Source organism: Microplitis demolitor, chromosome 3, assembly GCF_026212275.2.
Source record: "Microplitis demolitor isolate Queensland-Clemson2020A chromosome 3, iyMicDemo2.1a, whole genome shotgun sequence".
NCBI lineage: Eukaryota > Metazoa > Arthropoda > Insecta > Hymenoptera > Braconidae > Microplitis > Microplitis demolitor.
The window spans coordinates 8,284,400-8,305,628 of NC_068547.1; the positions used below are offsets into that span (position 1 = coordinate 8,284,400).

General features: G+C 29.2%; 2 protein-coding genes across 5 annotated transcripts; one reads left to right on the top strand and one right to left on the bottom strand.

Moving 5' to 3' along the window:
* Window positions 1–1,169: 1,169 nt before the first annotated feature.
* Window positions 1,170–10,448, bottom strand: LOC103569670 (uncharacterized). Its single transcript, XM_008547073.3, has 7 exons — window positions 10,060–10,448; window positions 8,249–8,422; window positions 7,984–8,186; window positions 6,803–6,956; window positions 5,923–6,191; window positions 5,632–5,847; window positions 1,170–3,817 (listed from the first exon to the last, which is right to left on the bottom strand). The coding sequence occupies exons 1-7, from the start codon at window positions 10,106–10,108 to the stop codon at window positions 3,764–3,766; spliced, it is 1,119 nt and encodes a 372-aa protein (XP_008545295.1). The 5' UTR covers window positions 10,109–10,448; the 3' UTR covers window positions 1,170–3,763.
* A 2,517-nt stretch (window positions 10,449–12,965) lies between these two features.
* On the top strand, window positions 12,966–19,825 carry LOC103569669 (tissue inhibitor of metalloproteinase). Of its 4 annotated transcripts, none has more exons than XM_053737218.1 (8): window positions 12,966–13,285; window positions 14,170–14,296; window positions 14,379–14,464; window positions 14,565–14,779; window positions 14,888–15,275; window positions 18,605–18,872; window positions 19,212–19,440; window positions 19,525–19,825. In XM_053737218.1, exons 6-8 carry the CDS (start codon window positions 18,637–18,639, stop codon window positions 19,669–19,671), a joined length of 612 nt encoding a protein of 203 aa, XP_053593193.1. In that variant the 5' UTR covers window positions 12,966–13,285; window positions 14,170–14,296; window positions 14,379–14,464; window positions 14,565–14,779; window positions 14,888–15,275; window positions 18,605–18,636; the 3' UTR covers window positions 19,672–19,825. The 4 variants fall into 4 exon arrangements, with proteins under 4 accessions (XP_053593193.1, XP_008545293.1, XP_008545292.2 ...); XM_008547070.2 differs by lacking the exon at window positions 12,966–13,285 and adding an exon at window positions 13,788–13,977; XM_008547067.2 differs by lacking the exons at window positions 12,966–13,285; window positions 14,888–15,275 and having other exon boundaries at window positions 13,987–14,296.
* Window positions 19,826–21,229: the final 1,404 nt, after the last annotated feature.

Here is a 21,229-nt window from a genome sequence, read left to right on the forward strand (position 1 = left end):
AAAATTCCACGTAATTTCTGACAGTTTTCGACTATTTCTAATGAAATTCTACAGCTTAAACGCAATTTCGGTCAACTTTTAGTCTTCTCTAATAGAATTATACGGCTCTAGCAAGATTTCGGCCAAATATTTTTACCCGAGACAGTAAAGTCATAACGGTGAAGCTTTTGTACATTTTTATACATACAGTTATAACTATTTATAAAACCATTTGTAATTTATTAAATTCAATTTTATATCGCATTTAATTAATGATTATTTATCGAACACTGCGCTATTAAAAAAAGAGAAATAGATAATAAGCAACAAAATAAAAAAAAAAAATAATAAAATAAAATAATTAAAAAACGCTCCCTGGTAATTTACTTATTTATAATATTCGAATAATTAATTGTATCGTACGGCGACTCTAGTCGAACGAATATACCTCCACAATGTTTTTATAACTCTTTTTATATATAAGTATAAAAAAGGGGTCAATACTAATTACTTAATTATTAATTAAAAATAATAATAACTAAGCAGCGATAAATAATAGTAATTATTATTATTAATAGACTTTAATAAAATCATTTTTACCTCAATATTATTTTTTCAACCGAGTATATTTTAAGCCATAAATGTATTATGCGGCGATTAATTTTAGTTGTTAACCAAACGGACATTAATAATAAAAAAAAATTATTTTCATGATACCAACATCGAAACTTCGTTTCAGTGTCTTTACAGTCCGAAACATGCAAATTTTACTCCAATCCGTTAATAGTTAATCACACCATTGGTAGGAAATTAACTCGTTTCTGATTGGATGCCGACACTGAAACTTCAAGTTCCAATGCAGGCAATCATGAAAAATTTATGGTGTGAGACAGGATGAAACTCGATTTCAGACTGCGGGTGATGTCAGCACCTTACGGCTCGGCGGCCAACGTCACACTGGTCTGAAATCGTTTTGTTTCATCCCTTGTCACATAATATACTATTATTTCACCGTTGATTAATATAATTGTTTTCATAATTCCATTATTATTATTATTATTATTATTATTATTATTATTATTATTATTTTATATTCAAATAATTTAGTATTTCTATAATATATATATATATATATATAAAATATGTACGACTGTTAAGATCATAATTGAGTAATGTGAAAAAGCGTAACAAAATATTGAAAGTATATATTTTAATATATTACATGTATAATTCATTGCATCATCTTATTGTTTAATAAAAAATAATAAAATAAAATAAAAAAAACAAGTATTAAAATAAAAACAATATACGAAATATTTAACAATATTGTTGACACCGTATTGTTGCGATAATTCAATAAAAAAAATAAGACCGTAAAATGTTATTTTTTTAAAAAATATTTATGTCTTAACCCTTAACGGCCACACCTCACCCAGGCCACATGGGGTAACTCCTTTTTTCTGAAAGTTTTTTGACCAATTTATTTGAAGGGTATAAGACCTCTTAATTAATTATAAGAATTTTATTTATTTATGTTATTTATGATTTTTTATAGCAATGAAAATTAATGTCTTTTTTCCCACCAAACAGGACAGGAATTTAAACTTTCGGTGCAGGTCTAGTACAAAAAAAAATGGTATTAAAAGAAAACACAAAATTAAGTTTATCTATGAGCAAATTTAATATCAAAATATGGTAGCATACCTAAAATATTAACACGAGTTTTTTAATAAATAGTAGAATAATTTAAATTGAGGAAGATCGTCTGTCAGTACAATTTAAAATTAGCATATTGCTTATTTAATTATTAATTTTGTTAAAATAACAATTTTATTTATTGTGTAATCAACTTCACTTGGCGGTATAACAACAGCAAATATGTTATCGAAATTTATTTTAGTAACAATTCAATCATCATTTATAATACTATTTGTACTCAATTTTTCCATCTACTATCATAAATAAACCTATTCCATCACGTCAAAAGTATTTTATATTAAAATTGGAATGCTAAGTAAACTGTCTTTATAAAAATCCTTAAAAAGTTTAAAAAAAAAATAAGACATTGTATATTCTTATTACGCTATTTAAGAAATAGTGCAAAAAGCACTTTGCGCCCCTAATACCAAAAAGACATAATTTTTTTAAATTCACCTATCGCTTTAGAATCACGAAATTTATCAAAAGTAATTCAAAATATTATCAAAATAGCGTATAACAGTAAATATATGCCGTTTTAGAATTAATTTATTTTCAATTTTTTAGTTAATGAACAAAAGGCGTATGAACAAATTTTGTTTTTGATCAATTTCGTGACTCTAAAGCGACAGGTGATTCCCAAAAATTGTTAACCTAAAAATCTGAAAATTAGAATCTTAACCTACAAAATGCCTTTTTTTAAATTCACGATACGACCATTTTTCACTTGAATACAGACTCAAAAATCACTGGAAAATTTCAAAATTTCTTTTGACTAATTTTTTTCATTGTAATTAAATTCCTATTCGCGGGTTTAATTTTTATGACAATTAAATTAAATCCCATTAAAATTTTTAGATTAGATTCAATAAAAAAATATTAATTTTTTTCCAATATTAATTAACTTCTAATCAGATTCATTTAGAATTTTCCAATTAAATTCGAATAAGATTTTTCAATTAGATTGAATCGGATTTTATCAGAAAATAATAAATTTATTTTTCAATTAAATCTAACAGAAATTTTTTAATCAGAATCGATCAGAAAATAATAATTTTGTTTCCGATTAACTTTCCAATAAAATTCAATTAAATCCGATTGAGATTCAATTGAATTTCTATCAGATTCCATTGGAAACAAACACTTTATCAGAATTGCTTGGCAGCTTTCCAATTATCAGATACAAATTTTTTAATCAGATCCCATGAGAAAATAATTATTTTTTATTTTTCCTATTAAATTTCCGATTTCCGATTAACTTTCAATTGGATTTATACGGAACCTTCCGATCCAAATTTCCCAATCAGAGATGTATATTTATAGGCCTTTTTCGTTTTAATTTTTATTATTATCAAAATATTTATTCCAAACCATCTCTAAGCGATTGAGCCCAAAAATAAAAATTTATATTTTTTTTTAGATCTAATACTAGACCTACATACATCATATGCCTGGAATTAGGAGCGCGACTTATTCAAAGTAGATTGTTGTCTAAAAAAAAAAATAGATACACTAATATTATTATTATGCCTAGTGAACGTTATGTCTATTTTACACCATCAAATTAATTGAATTCACTTTGATTTAGGCCTCATATCCTGACTAGTATCCAGTCACAATTAATTACAATTAATAAAACTATCGAATTTTCAGGCAATTAATATTATTAAGTACGTGCGTTCCTGTGTTTATCACAATACAGTAGCAGACTTTTTTTTAATGTGTATTTATTCAATGGAAATTGACTGCTAATATATATAAATATGTATCATTACCTAATTTTCAATAACTAACTAATTTAAAATTAGTTAAATTGAAATTTTTTAAATTTTAGTAACGTGATGTCTTTTTTAAAGTTAATAACTTTTTTTTTTATAATTACAATTTATGGGATAAATGTCAATAAATAGCCAAATATCAATGAGACACATAACGCATTAATCTAATATATGATTCCGAAAGAATATTAGGCACGAGGTGAAAATTTTTATCTCTATGACAGACTTAAGGGTCTAAAATTTATAATTCTAGGCCTTATTGAATTAGTCATTATTGCATCGTCGAGTATTGGCAGCTTGGATTTTTTCTACAGCATTAATGAATGTGGAAAAATTTTCATTGAAACATAATCATCGAGCATCTGAAACAAATTAATTGGTAAATTATTTATAGAAAATTAAAAGGTAAGAGGATCACATATAATATTATTCGTTAGTTTTATATTTTAGAAACCGCGCGCATTTTAAATTTATGACAAAGTTGTCATACTATCATCTTGAAAACACTCCTCGTCAAGTACAAGATACATCCCCTGTTTAAAAATTTTTATTGAAAAGAATTGAAAATGATGAAATTCAAATTCTTTTCAATTCTTTCAATTCTTTCATTTATATATGTAGATATACAGTTTGCATGAAGTGACCGCTTCTTAATTCTTTTCAATCAGTATTTTTAACCAGGGTCACCCTGGCAAATTCGAATTAGGGTAAATTACGAGATTCGGAATAGTTACGGTATTTAATGGCAAAAGAATGATATTTTATCGACAATCGCAGGAAAATTCCATAAATTACCATATAATGCCAAAGATTACCGTAAAATACAGCAAATTTACCGTAAAACCCCCGTATTTTACGGTAATTACCGTAATTCGGAATCATCAGGCATACACTGAGAAAAAAAATACTATTTTCCAAACAAGAATTTCTTGGTTCAAGAAATCCGTTGAAAATATTTATTTTATTATTATTAATGATCAATTTCTTGAGAAAAGAGTATCAAATTTATTTTTATTATTATATGAATTTGATATTATATTATGAGTAAACAAAAACTATTTTCTTCAATTCTACGAAATTCTTGAGACAACATTATATATTCTTGAAAATTATCAAGTATATGTTCTTGTATCAAATAAATGTTCTTAATAAAAGTATTTTTTTTTCTCAGTGTACTATAAATTTAATCAATCACTCTCTAGTGGATCCGAATCACGGTAAATTACTGTAATTACCGTTCTTTACGGTATCCGTAATTTAGTACCGTAATTTGCGGTAAAGGGTCACAATTTGCCGTAAATTACGGCAAATTGCGGCATAATTCCACTGCAAATTACCGCATTTTTACCGCAAAATTTTGTAATGACTCAAATTCGCTATATTTTATCGTAAAGTACAGTACCATTTTTGCAAAGCTGTCGCAATTTATGATAAGTTACAGTAACGTCGTAATGTTAATTTATCGTAATTCGTGATATTTTTGTTAGAAGTACTGTATGTTTTTATTAATTTTGGTTTTTTCAGTGCTATATCTTACTTTAACAGCAAAATACTGCAAGCTTGCTGCAATTTTCCGGTAAATTACGTTCCTTTCACTGCAAATCAACGGTGAAAATACCGCACGTTTGCCGTACGTTTACCGAAAATACTGTAATTTTTCCAAATACTATTAACTGCGGTAATTTACCGTAATTCATATTCACCAGGGCTTAATATAAATGATAAATAATGTAAAAAGTTCACTTAAATAACGTGACCACCCAAGTAACACACTTAGCTGTGACATCTATAAAATATCAGTTTTTAAGCTGTTTTTTGACATATTGATAAGGCACCAAAATGTTAATAAAGCGATCAGAAATTTTTATCACTGAAGAAATATCTGTTTAAAAAACTTGACATGAGTGACGACAAAATGTTAATTTTTTAATTGAAATGACTTTTTTAGGACGGGAAAATGAAGACAAATTTTCTGACTCTTTTTCTGACTCTTGGGACCAAAGTTTGTACGTCTTATTGAGAAGAAAACAGCTTTGAGATAAAAAAATTAGTCTTGTCATTTTAAAACATATTTTTGACATCTTAAAGTTGTCTCTGTGTTACTTGGATATCGAGCCAAATATTATTAAAAATGACACATCAATAATTCGAAATATACAGAAATATAAAAAAATACCTCTTTCAATAGTTCCTTGGTAACTTTTGGATAGTTGTAATTAAATCCAATCTTAAGTAACTTTCCATTATATAAATAAAGATGTTTGTTGTACAACAATTCCTGATCAATGTATGGCGACAAAGGACTATTTTCTATACCATCTTTAGTGCAAGCTTCTGCCCAGGGACCCATGTGTTTGTCGTTGACTTCTTCAACGACCGTACTCATGTCCGTCTAATTATAACAATAAATTATCAAATCATACTTGTAATAATTTTTTAGGAGTAAATTTAACTGGGGAAAAATTACTTTGGCTAATGTAGAAAGAGCAGTACCCCAATAGTCATGATTAATATTGAATAATTCCGAAACCATGGCACTTATAGATCCTTGTGTGGAATCTCCTTCATCAACTAAATTGTAAACTTGACCGACTGTATCATCTCTGATAGCTACATGCCACAATGCTCGGGCTACATCAATTACATGGACAGTATTCATGTGAAGATTAGGACCCCAGAGTAATTTCATCATTTCACCCAAATGTTTGTAAACAGCGCCAACGACAAGACGCGGAGCTGATAAATTATTTACTCAATTAATTGATTACGTGTAGATCACCCGATGAAAGAACATTTTACATAACTGTATACAGTTATATATGAATTATATTCAATTGGATAGAGCTGATGCATAATTATATAAGTTTTATATAATTATATACAATCTTATATAATTCTATATAAAAATGCAAAAAAGAATAATAAAATTATATACAAATGTATATATTTGTATAAAATTATATAGAATTGTATATAATTATATATCATCTATACGAATACAGTATGTAGTTATATACAAAATATATACAATTGTATATGATTGTATACAATTAGATATAATTATGTACGATTGTATACAATTGGATCGGGCCATTTTTTCTATCCAATTTTATACAATTGTATAAAATCTTTTTTCATCGGGCATTTATGAAATGAACTTTATTTTAATAATTTTTTGTTTATAATTTTTTTAAATGCTAACGTAAGAGACCCAGTTCCTGATCAGGGAATTAGTAGCCGATTGGGTAGTTGTTCCTTGATCGGGTACGAGTTCCCTGACCGGGTAACAGTTTCCTAATGTACGCATATATACTGAAAATATTAATACTTATGAGTTATCAATTTACCTAGACCACTTTTATCTGCTACTCCATAAACAACCGCTGGACGGAGTATTGTATATTTAAGTCCTGGAATATTTTTTAAATCATTTTCCACTTGTAATTTATGTTTAGCAATAAATGTCCATGGATCGGTTGGGTCATCTTCCTTATGAGGAGCCTAGAATTATAATTATTTATTACAAATTAAAGTAAAAGTAAATGAATTGAATGAGAGAGTCCGACAAAAATAATTATTTATAGTAATTTTTTACTATATTGATATGTCAGCAGCTTTGACATTTTGTTCCTACATCGCGTTTTCGAATGGATTCCCATAAGAATCCTGTATAAATTCCTATGTAGTTTCTTCTAATGTAGATTCTTACATAGTTTCCATGGGAATTCAGACTATTGTAAAAATTCAATTGGGAAATTTTTTAGATTACTATATGAATTGTTACAATGATTTCTCATGGGAACCCACAACATACAAAAGTCCATATGGGAGCTTACTTCAGATTCCTATTCGGATTTATATACATGATTTATCATGGGTATACAATTTTTATAGAAATTTCCTATATGGGAATGCAGATTTCCATAGTTTTCCATGTGGATTTTCTATGTGGGAAACCAGGTATCCATAATTTCCTACATGGATTTTTATATAAATTCATACTTTCACATGCAGATCCCCATGGATCTTAATGTAAATTCATAGTTTCCTACATGGATTTCTATAGATTCCTATGTAAATATTGCGGAAGAATTTCCACATCTTATATACATCGACAAATTGATGTAACAACCGACTTGTCGTACATATACATATGAGCATTCATTTTTATTATCTGCTATCCGAGTATGGAATGATTTGCCATCATCTATTGCGTCAATGGCAACTTATAAAGAATTTGGATCAGAGTGTTATAATTATTTTCTGCAGAAAGATATCATTTAGATGCACTTTTAGAATTATGTATGATTATGTGATTACTATAATAATTTTTATGCTATACATTGTAAAACTTTTGTATATTGCGGCCCTTAGGAAATCTCGATTCCAGGGTCGAAAAATAATTATTAAATAAAATAATCCTACAAAACTTAATAACTGTAATCATTCGTAAACCTAAATAATAACCCTAAATTTTTGTCAACCTGCGTTACTTATAAAATATTATTATTAAAAATAATGTTATTACTTTTTCTGATGAACTCATATTCCCCGATGATATTTCAACAAAACGTTTGACTCCAAGTTTGACAGCATGTTGAGCGCAATTGATGCTTAATTTATAGATACCTTCTCGGTAAACTGGATCTGTTTGGCCACTTTTAGTTTCTCCCGCACAATTAAACACGTAGTCAATGGGATTGTCAGTGACAAAGGCATTTTGGCACGAAACTAAAAAATTTAATAATAATAAATGTGTTTAATAAAATTATTAAATAAACAAAATACTGTACCAGGGTTTATTAGATTAGCACTTTTGAATTCAATTAGTGGATTTTCAAATATTAATTGATGTTTTTTATTGAGCCAAGCAGTCTGTGGAGGCACTTTATCCACAATTCTAATGTATGAAACTAGTTCTTGCTCAATCAGGTAAGCCGCGAGGTTCCTTCCAATGAAACCACATCCTGCAAAAAGAAAAAATAATACCAGTTTATCATGTTATTAATACATACGCAGTTGAAGAAGATCAAACAGCGGCTAAACTTGATGGTGCCATTGAAAAAATTGAGATATGGTGTTCTGATAATATTTTTAAGCTAAATCCAGGCAAAATAAGCCATCATTTTTGGTAGTTTACAGCAGGTCAACAGAGCAGTCTCTATTTAGACACCAGAAATCACCCTATCAAGAAATTTAGCCTAGATTCTTATGTGAGTTCCCACGTCGTTTTCGGATGGATTCCCATATGGTTTCCTATAGGAGTTCACCATAGATCCCAATATAGATTCTTATGGGGATCTTCACCATGCAAAAGTCTATATGGGAATTTTCTACCGATTAGGAATTAGAAAAATTAACAAAAAGCGTCACGTTATAAAAAGCATTGCTCCCATATGGAAATCCAGATACCCATGGTTGCCATAGATTCTTACATAAATCCACTTCCCTATATGAATTCCTATGGGTTTTCATACAATCCCACATGGATTTTCTTGACAGGGGTTGCACTAAATACTTATCAAGAATTCAGATCTGCCTGTTACTGATTATTTCTTGAAAATGATCATATATAAATGTATTAACGAATGTCTTTTATATTGTTATTTGTATAGAGCTAATAAATATGTATATAATTTCGCGGACAACCATATACCAGCATTCTTTTTTTATTCTGGGCACAGCTTTCTGGAACTCCTCACCGCCGCATATTACTACAGCCTCAACCCAGACAGCATTCAAGTCGGAATGACTTCTTTACTTGGTCTTTTTGAAGGCGTCCTCAAGAAGTCTTATAATGACTTCTTAAAGGTGTCATTGTTAAGAACTCTTAATTAAGAGTTCTTGAAGACTCTATAAATAAGATGTCAGTTTTGTCACGACTAAACGATTCTTTTTTTAAACTTCTTTATGAAGTCAAAATTAGGAGCTCCTTAAGACGCTATGGTAAATTCAAACTGGTTTTATGTGCGAAGTCAAAAAAAAGAACTCTTTTTAAAGGCGTTTTACAGAGTTCGCTAGGTGGCTCGTTCGACATCTTGAGAACTTCTTAAAGACTTCTTTAACTCATTCAGAACTCATCAAGACATCATTTTGCTATCTAGGAAGTCTTGCGGAATTTAAGAGATGTTGCTATAATCAGTTAATAGATCTTGAAAAATCAGATTGTGCTACATAATTTTTCTTGTAATATAATTTTTTCATTGCGTTATCATAATATTTAGTTTTTATTCAATATCTAATTTCTCATTGATAAATTTAGCTTAAATAAATGTAATTACAGTTTGATTATTGATAATAATGGAGTGATAAAGTAGATTTTTCAATCAGAATATTTATAAATATATATACATTATAATTGGACACTTTGTAATTGATGTTTATTTTTCTTATAGTTGTTGTGACATAGTTCCACGATCAAATAATTAAACAAATAAATTTGTTTATACAAATACAAATATTTGCGGCTTTTAGGGGACATAAATCTCAGGCCGATAAAATTATTAAATAAATAAAAACAAATAAAAATACGTAGACCTGAACGTCCACTAACAATAGAAAAAAAACTAAAATTTACTGTATTGTTAAATTGATAATAAATTACCTCCTAAAATTATAACTCCAGGTTTCCGGTTGTTTGTGGGAGTTGCCATTCTGAATTATCAATTATCATTTAACAATGTCACTATCGGCATGCGTTTAAAACGTTACAGTAAACTGACAAAAAAACTTAAAGTCCAGACAATTGTTGTCTGATGTTAAAACTTTAAATATTATTACAATTAAATGTTAATTGTTTGAGCAAAACAAAACAATTAAGTAAAATATGTTATGTGACAGTTGGTTTTTTTTAGCAAGTAACTGTTAATGATTGAACTTCGGTTGAAATGATCTTTGGCTTACAATAAATTTGATAAGATGTAAGAATGTGTAAGTCGACATTTAATTTGTGTGTTTGCTTGTATGCGCACATAACACATGTGAATGTGGATGTGAAACCATACAGTCTGGAGTCTGGACTAGTGTTGTAACGTGGAATCGATTACTCGAACAATCGATTGTCGATATTTTTCATTCGATTGTAAAATTTAAAATTTAAACTCTAAATTATCAAAAAATGAATGATTTTATTTTTTTGAAACGATTTTTTTAAATGACACCAAAATTGGTCGACGTCTAATAATTTTTTGAATTTTTTCTTACATTAATAAATGTAATACTTCTATATGGTCAGTCCTTGTAAGTGAAAGCCGTTCCAATATAAAGAGACAGATGGTGTCTGGTGCTCTTTCTCTTCCAAGCGACTCACTCTGTTCTGTATATATTTTGTGCGCACGCGGTAAAGTATTTCAGGCGGAAGATACGAAGATAAAACTTTCGGAAAGTTGATAACGAAGTAAACTGAAATAGTGTTAAGATATTTCCGGGCAAATAAATTTTTGAACGATTTAAAACGAGGGAATTGATCTCCTGCGTTGAAATAAAAAACCGTGAAAGGATTTAACACCACAAGAAAGCCTACATAGGGGACTTCATGTGATAAAAATGGTTTAAAATCACCAGTTCGGCCACTTACGGGCACCTAAAATGTTGAATTTTTGAACTATTGAGTCAATACGACTCCAACTTCTTTCTCGGGGATCTATTCGCCGTAAATCGTTTCTACATCACCCGTAGGCGCGAAAAGAAGTAAAATAATAATTATTTTTGAATATTTTTATCAGCCTAATTTGCCCCAGATATAGAAAATCAGCCGAAAACTGGATTAATACATTAATTTTTTTTTAATTTGACGATAAAAATATGAAAAAATCATTTTTTCATAATTTTCGGCTGGTCCATTTTGCTCCAGGTGTCATGCGTAGGGGTAAAAATGCACAAATATATCGGATCTATAGTAATTAGACTAAAAAAAAAAAAAATTTTTTTTTTTATAAAATTTTGGGGGTACCCCGTTTTGCCTACTCTACCCTTTTCCCCCCTCCCCCCATATATGTAATTTAACAGCCAAAAAACAGATTTGATATCTGAAAAAGTGCGTAAGATCTGCATTTATCGTAGTAAAAATTTTTGATTTGAAAATAATTCCCAAGTATCTAATGGCACATGAAAATGTTGATAAATTTTCGTTCAATTTAACTCAACAATCGATATTTGTTGATCCCTTGTTCAGGAAAATTTAGTGAGAAGTTAAAATTTTTTCAATGCCTCTTAGATATATAATATGATTTACATCTGAGGTTAATTTAAAAAATACATTTATAATCATGGGTGAAAAAATTTGAAGGATAGGGACGTAGCTATGCCCCTAGAACAATATTTATGAATATATTTATTCAGCTATTCTTGTAATATACTTTATTTCAAAATTGCTATAATATATCTAACTATCGACTAATAGGCTTAAGCAAAATAGCATTTTTTGATCATTAATTTTAATACCTATGCTGCCTAATGACAATCTGATAACAATGGTTCGTATTTTATGCATATCGAAAGGCTGACAAATTATACTGGGACAGTCGTCTGTAGTCTCTGGTCAAAGTAAGATCATCTAAGTAGCTAAAAATATTTTGTTAAAATTGTGTAAAGTTACAGTGAGTTAAAAAAAAGTTTTATACATTTATTAACAATAATATAAATTCACTGTTCTACTTATCTTGAAGAAAATATAATCTTTTATTAATTTGCAATGATAACAAGAATGGAGAACTTACGGATTAATCCATTACCCAGTGAATGTTTAAATGACCGATTGATCTACGAAAAATACTGCAATAAAGTGAAAAGCAGAATTATTTGCCCTAGTGCACTAATACATCTAACAAATGACATGTGTATAACGATGTTGCATTGAGCGGTATTAATGTCTGATGTAGAATTCGTTGATTATCTTATATTAAATAAAGCTATGACTGAGATTTAGGCAGATTGCTTCCATGAAACAGCTCTTTTGGCAGCAGTTCATTATAGAAATTTCGAAATAGTAAAAAAATTAATTAATTGTGGTGCTAATGTAAATGCTTTCAACATATCTGATTTTAAAAAATTTTGGAGAAGAAACCCGTTATATACAGCGGTTCAAAACAATGATATTCGAGCAGCTGAATATTAACTGATTCGGGAGCCACAAACTATTTGGGGGAAGGCTCAAGATTGTATTCCTCAGCGTTAGCTAAAGCTATAGATAATCAGAATGAAGCTTTGCACTTTGCCCCACCCTCCCTTAACTGTATGAATGATTATTCTATCATATTGCTCAGTACTTCTTATCAATTTTTCGATATTTTTAAATGGAAAAATCGTTCAATTTTATTTCTGGGTGTAAACTATTCGCTGTGAAAAAAAATTATTTTCCCGAGTAGACCACCATCGTTAGAATGTTTAAAATTTCTTAACAATTTCGTTTAGAGAGATCGTATTTTTATAAACGAATTTCCCTATACAGTTCTAATGTAAGTATCATTAAAAATTGTTTCAGGTTATTTATAGTCTAAATAACCCCAGAATCATCGATTTAGACTGATAAATCTTAATTATCATTTAAAAATAGCGGGTGTCAATAGTCGGTACATAAAATTCACGTGTGTCAACTAGCGGCAAGCCACAAACTAAAGTAACTAGAGTATTGGTATATACCTCATAAGATTAATCACAAGGTGCCCAAACTTATGCAGTATGGATGTAAATATCGTAAGACATAATTAATTACTGCTGCAGTACTTGCTGAGTACAATTCACAGAGTAGCCAGTACTACGTAGTACGTAGATAAGACCCACTGCTATCTTTATTTTTTTTCTACAGGTGGCACTGACTACTATCTGACATGGTAACCAGTTCTATTTTTTTTTTCCATGTACATTTAAAAACAAAAATTTCGAAAAAAAAAATGTCCCTATCAGTCGAATTTTGAAAAAGTTATAGCTATTAAAAAAAAAAAAGCCATTTTTTTCAAAAATTCGTAACTTTTTTGGGGTTGGGTGAAAAAATTTGAAAAAATTATGAGAAATGATTTTGATAGGGTAGAAAAAGAGAAAAAATTTTCGTCTAAATCTAAAGGAGTCGGGTTCCAAAATCGTCGATTTGACGTGGAATGTCCCATATACATTAAATAACTTTATTCAAAATGTTAAATATTCTTGTGTCGATTTGATAATATCAGCTCGTAAGAAATTGACCAATGAAAATAAATATCATTCTTTATCATCGTAAATTAATTTCTTAGCTGCTTATGAAATAAATAAATAACGAAACGTTAAATATATTTTAAATAGTTTGTTTAATATCAATAGTCTTATTCCAAGGTTCACACGCAAAACGTTATCAAGCATAGTAGAGGGGGATTTCGCTCTAAGAAATTTTTTCTTTACTGTCCTGACAGTCTTATAACAAAAGTGGACTGTGATCATTTCATATTTAATTTTCTTCTGCGATCTAGTTTTAATAATAAAAAAAAAATTAGTCATAAATATAATTATTACTTCCGTAAATTTCTTAAAAATACTCAGCTACAACTGAAAGGTACAAAAATTTATATATTTTATTACAACTTTTTTTGGATAAAATATATAATTCATGTAACTCATACTGAAGAATACACCATTAAATAGATAAAATCCGTCTCACAAAATTTTAAATTAAAATACAATCCTTTCTGATTAGTCAAGTGTCATCGAATATATATTATAATTTTTCTATGGACTAAACTTTCAGATGAACCTTTCACTAAATTTTGTCGCATTATTTTTATTAACTTTCCTAACATTTTATGCTGAAGTTGTTAATGGATGTACTTGTTCGGAGATGTCAGTGGCTGATATATTTTGCATGTCTGATTTTGGTATTTTACATATTTATTATAAATTTGAAGTATTGATAAAAAATATTCATAAAGAAATATAAACATTATTATATTGTTGCAGTTATTGAAATGGAGGTAGAAGATGTTGGATATATGGAACATATGTCTAGGCATATATATCAAATCAAGATTTTAGAAACTTATAAAGTAAATATAAACAATTAACGAATATGTGGCATATAATAATAAAAGTTTAGTTACATAAATAAAAAAGAATCTTTTTTTAAAGTCAAAATTAATTTTGTAGGCTACTGATAAGGCTAACGATGCTCTTAAGGTTAATTTGATAACATCATATTCAATTAATGACATGTGTAGCATTGCACTAACACGAAGATCAGTTGAAACTATCGGGGGACGTATAATTGATGGACAGCCAAATATTAGTGAATGTTTTTCAATACTACTAAATTCAGATGCAATAAATCTTCGTGATTTTATACCAAAAAATTGTAGTTCAAGGTAAAGATACAATCAATTAATTTAAAATTGTTTTCATCATACCTGCACCAAAAGTATAAATTCCTGCTCTGATTAGTGAGAATCAAGTCGATCTTTTTTTGGTTGTAGAAATTTTGTCCTAACGAATAACTGGTACTAACCATATGAAAGGAGATAGTGATATAACGCGTGATATTATTTTCTCCTTCCATCTTCAATTTATCATTAAAAAACTACTTTATCATCAAAAAAGTATAATTAATAATTACGATGGTCAGTACTTACCCAGTGATCACACTAACGTACGTAAAAGTGATATCATATGTAGAGAACGTGTAACATAACAAACTTAACGCAAATTTTACATTTTGATGATATAAATTGTAATGTAAATGGGACGCCAAATTTGTGATGTAAATATGACATTAAGATTATGTACATCCTTATAACCACTTTGATTGCATGTTAACATCAAACGGACGTTCCAGCTTGCCGTAAATCTACAGCCGTATATAAGGTAGATGTACCGTCTTGGCTACTTCAGAACCAGTTTTTTTTTGGACACTAAAAATTTAAACAATATGATTAGTAAAATACGCAAAGACATAATTAATTTTTTAAATGTCATTGGAGACATTTTGAATACACCATTACAATTTAATTTTTAACTTCTCGCTAAGAAAATTATTAATTTTCAAAAACTCGGGAAGTTATTAGTTTCACCCCGATTTTCGAAAATCGAGTTTTCATCAGATGTCGACGTTTTGAGGTCCTAGAAAGCTATTCTGACTATTTACAGAAGGATGTCCGAGTGTCTGTATGTATGTGTGTGTGTATGTGTATGGATATAAACTTTTAATATCTTTTTAATGAACTGACCGATTAACATGTTTGAGGTGGCAATCAAAGGAGTTTGTTGGCCGTCAACTTTTCCGAAAATTTCAAATCGATTAATCAAATAGACTCTAAGATATGGAAGAAAAACAAAAAAAAAAAATTTTTTTTCAGTTTTTTGCAAATTTTTCAGAAATGGCTTGATCGATAAATTTCAAAATCTAATCAGCTTTAGAACTCAATAAAACGCGTCGATTGCCGTCCCAACCATCTCAATCGGTTTATTCGTTCGAGAGAAATCGATCGAGAAAGAAATGGTGTAAAACGGTTTTCTTCGATTATCTTTGAAGCGACTCATCCGATCAATTCTAAAATTTGATCAGCTCTAGAACTTAATAAAACGCGTCAATTGCCGCCTCAATTATCTCAATCGGTTAATTCGTTCGTAAGATATCGTGAGAGAAATAAATGCTAAAAAACGGTTTTTTCCTAAAACAATAGCATACAACAGTTTTTGGGAAGTTTTGGGGCTGGCCCGCAGGGTCAACCGATAGACCGATTTTTTTATTACTTTTTGGTCGTTAAAATAAAGTATTAAATGTCCAAAAATGGAACAGTGGCCACAAATGGTACTTCTACCGTATTATTGATTTTGAATTTCAATAAAAAATTACATAATTTTTTTTAAAATATTTCACTTTATTGTTGTGAGTAAACTTTTTTTTCAAACATAATTAATAAAAAAAATAATTGTAATTTTTTCAGTTAATAAATAACTTTATCCCAAGTTTTCAATAAATTAATTTCTTTGATCAACAATATATTTTTTTTTTTGTAAAAGTTATTTTTTCTCTATTATTTATTTTATATTTTTTTTTACGTAGTCAGGGAATGGCCAGGATTGAGTAACCATTCTTGACCCAAGCATGAGCCAGTCTAGGCGTTCCAAAGCTAAGTTCTCCAGTGCTAGGACAAGGAGGGCCCCTTAGTTCGACTTTGGCAGCTCCTGCATGGAATTTTATATTTTAATCAATACCAACCAGAAATTTTATTTTGTTATAAAAACTGTTAAATTAATAAAAATCAATTCGTATATTCGAAATGCAGTAGCATGGATTTAAATACTTCTAATAATCGTCTTTGGCTCGATCAGTCAATTTAACTCTCGACTGAAATCGTCTTGTTTCACCCCTTCTCACGTAATATACTATTTTTATTAATTGTCAGTGATTTACTATGACTTTGTTCAAAATTAAAAATTTATCATGTTTCTCCCTATTCAATTTTATTTTTTTATTTGGTTGTTTTTTTTTTTTTTATATTACTCTTCTGAAAATAGTAGTTATTAAGTGTAAATTAACAGAATATAAAGAATGTATATATTTTGAAATAAAAAAGTTACTAATAGGTTTTGTGTATAAAATGAATATAAAACTGTTATTTGTTATTTTCATTAAATAAATTTTAGTATCAGTGAAAAAATGAACCGTCATTCAATAATTGGCCCATAGAAGAGTCATAGCGGATTGTGATATAACAATATAGTCAGTGGTATCACGTGATAAAATCGTTATCTGTTATACTGCGGTGTCTGTAATGCTCTCAACGATCTATTTAACAAGATTAATTTGGAGGTAGTCGTCGTTAATATTTAACGAAGCAGATCACAAATGTCCGCCATTACATTTCTTATGATGCGGATGAAAGTGCACGGATACCCTCTGTAGAAAGCAGGTCGCAGGGGTGCGTCAAAAAGAAAACGTCGATTGGTTGGCATGTTTTAATATCCCCTGGCAAAATGGTTGCATTGGCTGGCTGATCGTAATCTCACCCCAATGCTTCTAATAAACTTTTTTACGAGCATCCCAAGGCCTGTGCCCTACGTCCGTATCGTATATCTTTCAACTTCTCCCTGTATCATAAAACGGCATACTCGCGAGATGATGCCGAACGTTTCGACTATATACCATCTCTAGGCTGACTCAAGACATTCTGTCGGGTTCCTTTTATAAATGTAACAAGGTATCATATATTACCCCGTTGTAAATCAAGCTACTGCTGCCCGAGTATATATAAATGCTACTGTAAGAAGTTGCAAGCTAACAGGAATTTTTATAACCGGGAATAGAATAAAATTTCAGATGAATTCGTCGGTTAATTGTTGAGAACAATATTGTGTAAGCTAACGGTCATGTGTAACATTGCCTTTCATGCATAATTTTGGTATTCATGAATGAAAAAAATATTTTTGGAAATACATTGTTGCGTAAAAATAAAATATTATCACGAGTTTTCTAAAAACTTCTTATGGGCGATGCTTCCATTCTTCAACGGCTTTAAATCAAAACTAAACAATATCTAAAACTTTAATACAAATATTTTGAAGTATGGCTGAAAACTTTAATCTATTTTAAATCAAATGAAAAGTTGGTTTTATTTAATTTCACTTTTTATTTGTATTTAACTTGTAAAATTTAATCGAATTTTGCGTGTACTTATTCCTTATTTAGACTATATTCAAACTTGTTTTCAATAATTTTTAGTCTAGTTTTAGTCACCTAGATCAAAATCAGATTTTGTTTCTCATAATATTTTGCCAACTTTTGTCTTTCTCTAGACCAACAACAGTCTTTTTCGGCAGAAAAATCACATGTCTATTATTTTTAGTTTGTTTTTTGAAAAGTTTGTCAATATGTAAGTAAATGCGCAACTTCGTCGGCAGGGTTGTAAAATTCTTAATTGAAAATTTCACCATTACAAAATTAAATTTAAAGGCTGATTGAAAATTTCCCGGGTCGAAAAATTTGATCTGATTTTAGTCTAACTGGACTGTATTTGGACTACTTGGTCTCTTATTGAATTTCTATGAAAATTTTAATCTGTTTTTGATCTACCCGAACCGAAAAATTTGATCTGATTTTAGTCTAATTGTAGTATTTGATCTGTTTTTGATCTTTTCATTTTTTTTATTATTAATAATAATAATAATAATTTTAATAATTTGATTGTTAGCTTCCGTATCAGTGTCACGTGACTAAATAAAAATGTACGCTGGATTCTTATTTGTCCTCTTCGTTGGAGTCTTAGCAAATACTTTAATAAGTACCAATGCCCAAAGCTCAGCAGAAAGTGCTAGCTCATCTCAAAGTGATGGCTATCTAAATGTCACTACACCAAATCCATCTCGGTTAACTGCTGCTGAAATAAGCATAATTCTATCATCAGGATTTTTCACCCAAGGCAACAAACTAGTAGATTTTGGTACCGTCTGGTTATTGGCGTAAATATTTTTTTTTTATTGAAAAATATACTAAATATCCTTATATCAGCACACTGCCATTATCTTTATAATTAATTCGTAAAATTAACGTCATACTTTTTGCAAGCAACATATTTCCGTTGGTTTGAGTACCCACAAGCTCACATTCGCATCCGATTAAAAATAGCATATATTTATATACATAAAATTTATGTTAAATTTTTTTTATCAAAACCTAGTGATGTGGGTATTCAAATTAACAGAAATTTACCGCTCTACCTCGTCCTCATGCTTTTTAAACCCTGAAAATTATCCTTAATTCCTGGTAACAAAAAACTTATTTATGGTTTTTGAATTTAGATTATTCGAGAAATATCCAGAGTACAAAGAACAGTACCGAAGATTTAAGGATATACCAAATTATTGTCTGCTAAATAATAAAGAATTCAGACAAGTATCATTTAACTACACTCATGCATTGAGTGATCTTATCCACTCTATTATTTTGGAGAATATAAGTAATGTAGATCTCTGGAGAAAATGGCCATACCTCGCTGCAACATCCGGATACAATCAAAAGGATATGGACGTACGTTTATTCATTTATTTAATAATAACATTAACTTTTTTCTTTTTAATCAAGTTAATCGTTGAATTTATAATAACATTTCAGGTTGTCCAAGACGTTTTCATCAGTACTCTGAGGTGCGGCCAGCCCAACTTCAATCAAGCTCATTCCGATGTCTGGAACAAAGCTTGGAGCATTATTTGGCGTAATTATGTTGCAGGCGCCCGTCAAGCACAGGGGCAGTCAGGCTAAAATCGCAAATAATTTAATGATTTTCTGAAAAATAATTATGTCAAGCATATATTTAATATTCATATTTAATTTAAAGCATATCTTCTGTAATTGACATAAATCAATTATCCCAAGTTTGTGCAGATGTTTGATGTAATTAAAGAGTACAGAAAATAAAAATTCAATCTAAACCACAAAAACTTATTAACTCGTTGTCTACCTCAACTTTTATGAATTTCGGGAACATTAACATTCAATAATTATACTAAAATTATTTTCAAATTTTAAAGGGCCCAAAATGCCCCTATAACTTTATTATATGTTCCCTTTGTTCCGGGTTCAGCCATGCGAATCACAAATTTCACATCATTTAAATGATAAAATAAATATAAAATTTTTATTCAAGTCCACATTTCTGTCAGATTAAATTTACCATATTTTTATAAATTTATTTTATGAAAAAATTTTTTTATCCATACATAGTGCTGTAGGTAATCAAACTACCAGAAATTGATCTCGCTATACCACCCAATATACTTTTGTGGTCATAAAATTTACTTTTATCAAGTTCTTCATCAAAAAATTTTTTCATGTTCTAAGAAATTTTATTCTCGCTCCAAGAATGTGGTCGTTTTCAATTTGTAATTCGACCCAGGCAGTTCTGGCGGCAATCATTAAATGGCTTTGAACATAAGAATAATAAGTCCATTTAAATTATTTTCAAATTTTAAATATCTCATTACGTCATGTATTCGCAACGAAATTTTCGCATTTTAATTTACAACTGCCATTAAAGATTTATTTATATATTTGCTTTTGAATTCAAAAATATAGCACAATAAAAAATTCTAACTATCGTATGTCATCATGAAGTTATATGACGCATTATTCTCAAGAGATTAATAAAAAAAAAACAATTACCATATGATCATTTTTAAGAAATGCTGACAGAAAGGACCGTCATGAATTAAACTTTCTTTTCTAATGTTTCTTCGATCCTATTTTACGAAGGGTGAAAAGCATGAGGGTTGGATCTATAACGAGTAGAAAGTCATTCCGAACATTTTATTTGCGAAGTTGTTGCTAGGGATACTCTTTATATTCGAGTGAAACTATGGCTGCGATGGGCGTGGTGGATATTTTTTTCTAGGAAAAATGGATCCTGATGACTACTCGCTATTATATATTATGAATTTCTAAATATATAACAAATTTTACTTGTTCAGAAGATTATTTTAAAATCTTCAGTGTTATATATTTTAGTCTCCGGATTTACTTTGTTTATATTTTAAATAAAAATCTGTCCAATTTTTGCAAAATCGTACTCTGGAATATCTGCAATGCTTAGAGATATTTACTCAATGAACTGATGATGAGTATCAACTCTTATGAAAACAAGGAAATTCGCTGTAATTAGTAGTAGTAAATAGTTCTAATGATAATTATTTGTTAAAAAGTAATGTTTTAAGTCTACTGTGTAAAAATTAAAATTTTCACTATTTATACATAAAATTCACTTTTTTCCAGTGAATTAATTGATCACTAGAAAAAACAGTGGAAATTTAACTATTTCAAATTT

What these genes read in the sequence shown, in the direction of transcription:
- LOC103569670 (XM_008547073.3), bottom strand. Translation starts at nt 10,108, where the DNA reads ATGGCAACTCCCACAAACAACCGGAAACCTGGAGTTATAATTTTAGGA. An exon ending in TGCTAATCTAATAAACCCTG is followed by an intron (nt 8,187 to 8,248) that starts GTACAGTATTTT and finishes TAAATTTTTTAG; the next exon opens with TTTCGTGCCAAAATGCCTTT. An exon ending in CCAAGGAACTATTGAAAGAG is followed by an intron (nt 3,818 to 5,631) that starts GTATTTTTTTAT and finishes AATTTGTTTCAG; the next exon opens with ATGCTCGATGATTATGTTTC.
- LOC103569669 (XM_053737218.1), top strand. Translation starts at nt 18,637, where the DNA reads ATGTACGCTGGATTCTTATTTGTCCTCTTCGTTGGAGTCTTAGCAAAT. An exon ending in GGTACCGTCTGGTTATTGGC is followed by an intron (nt 18,873 to 19,211) that starts GTAAATATTTTT and finishes TTTTGAATTTAG; the next exon opens with ATTATTCGAGAAATATCCAG. An exon ending in ACAATCAAAAGGATATGGAC is followed by an intron (nt 19,441 to 19,524) that starts GTACGTTTATTC and finishes ATAACATTTCAG; the next exon opens with GTTGTCCAAGACGTTTTCAT.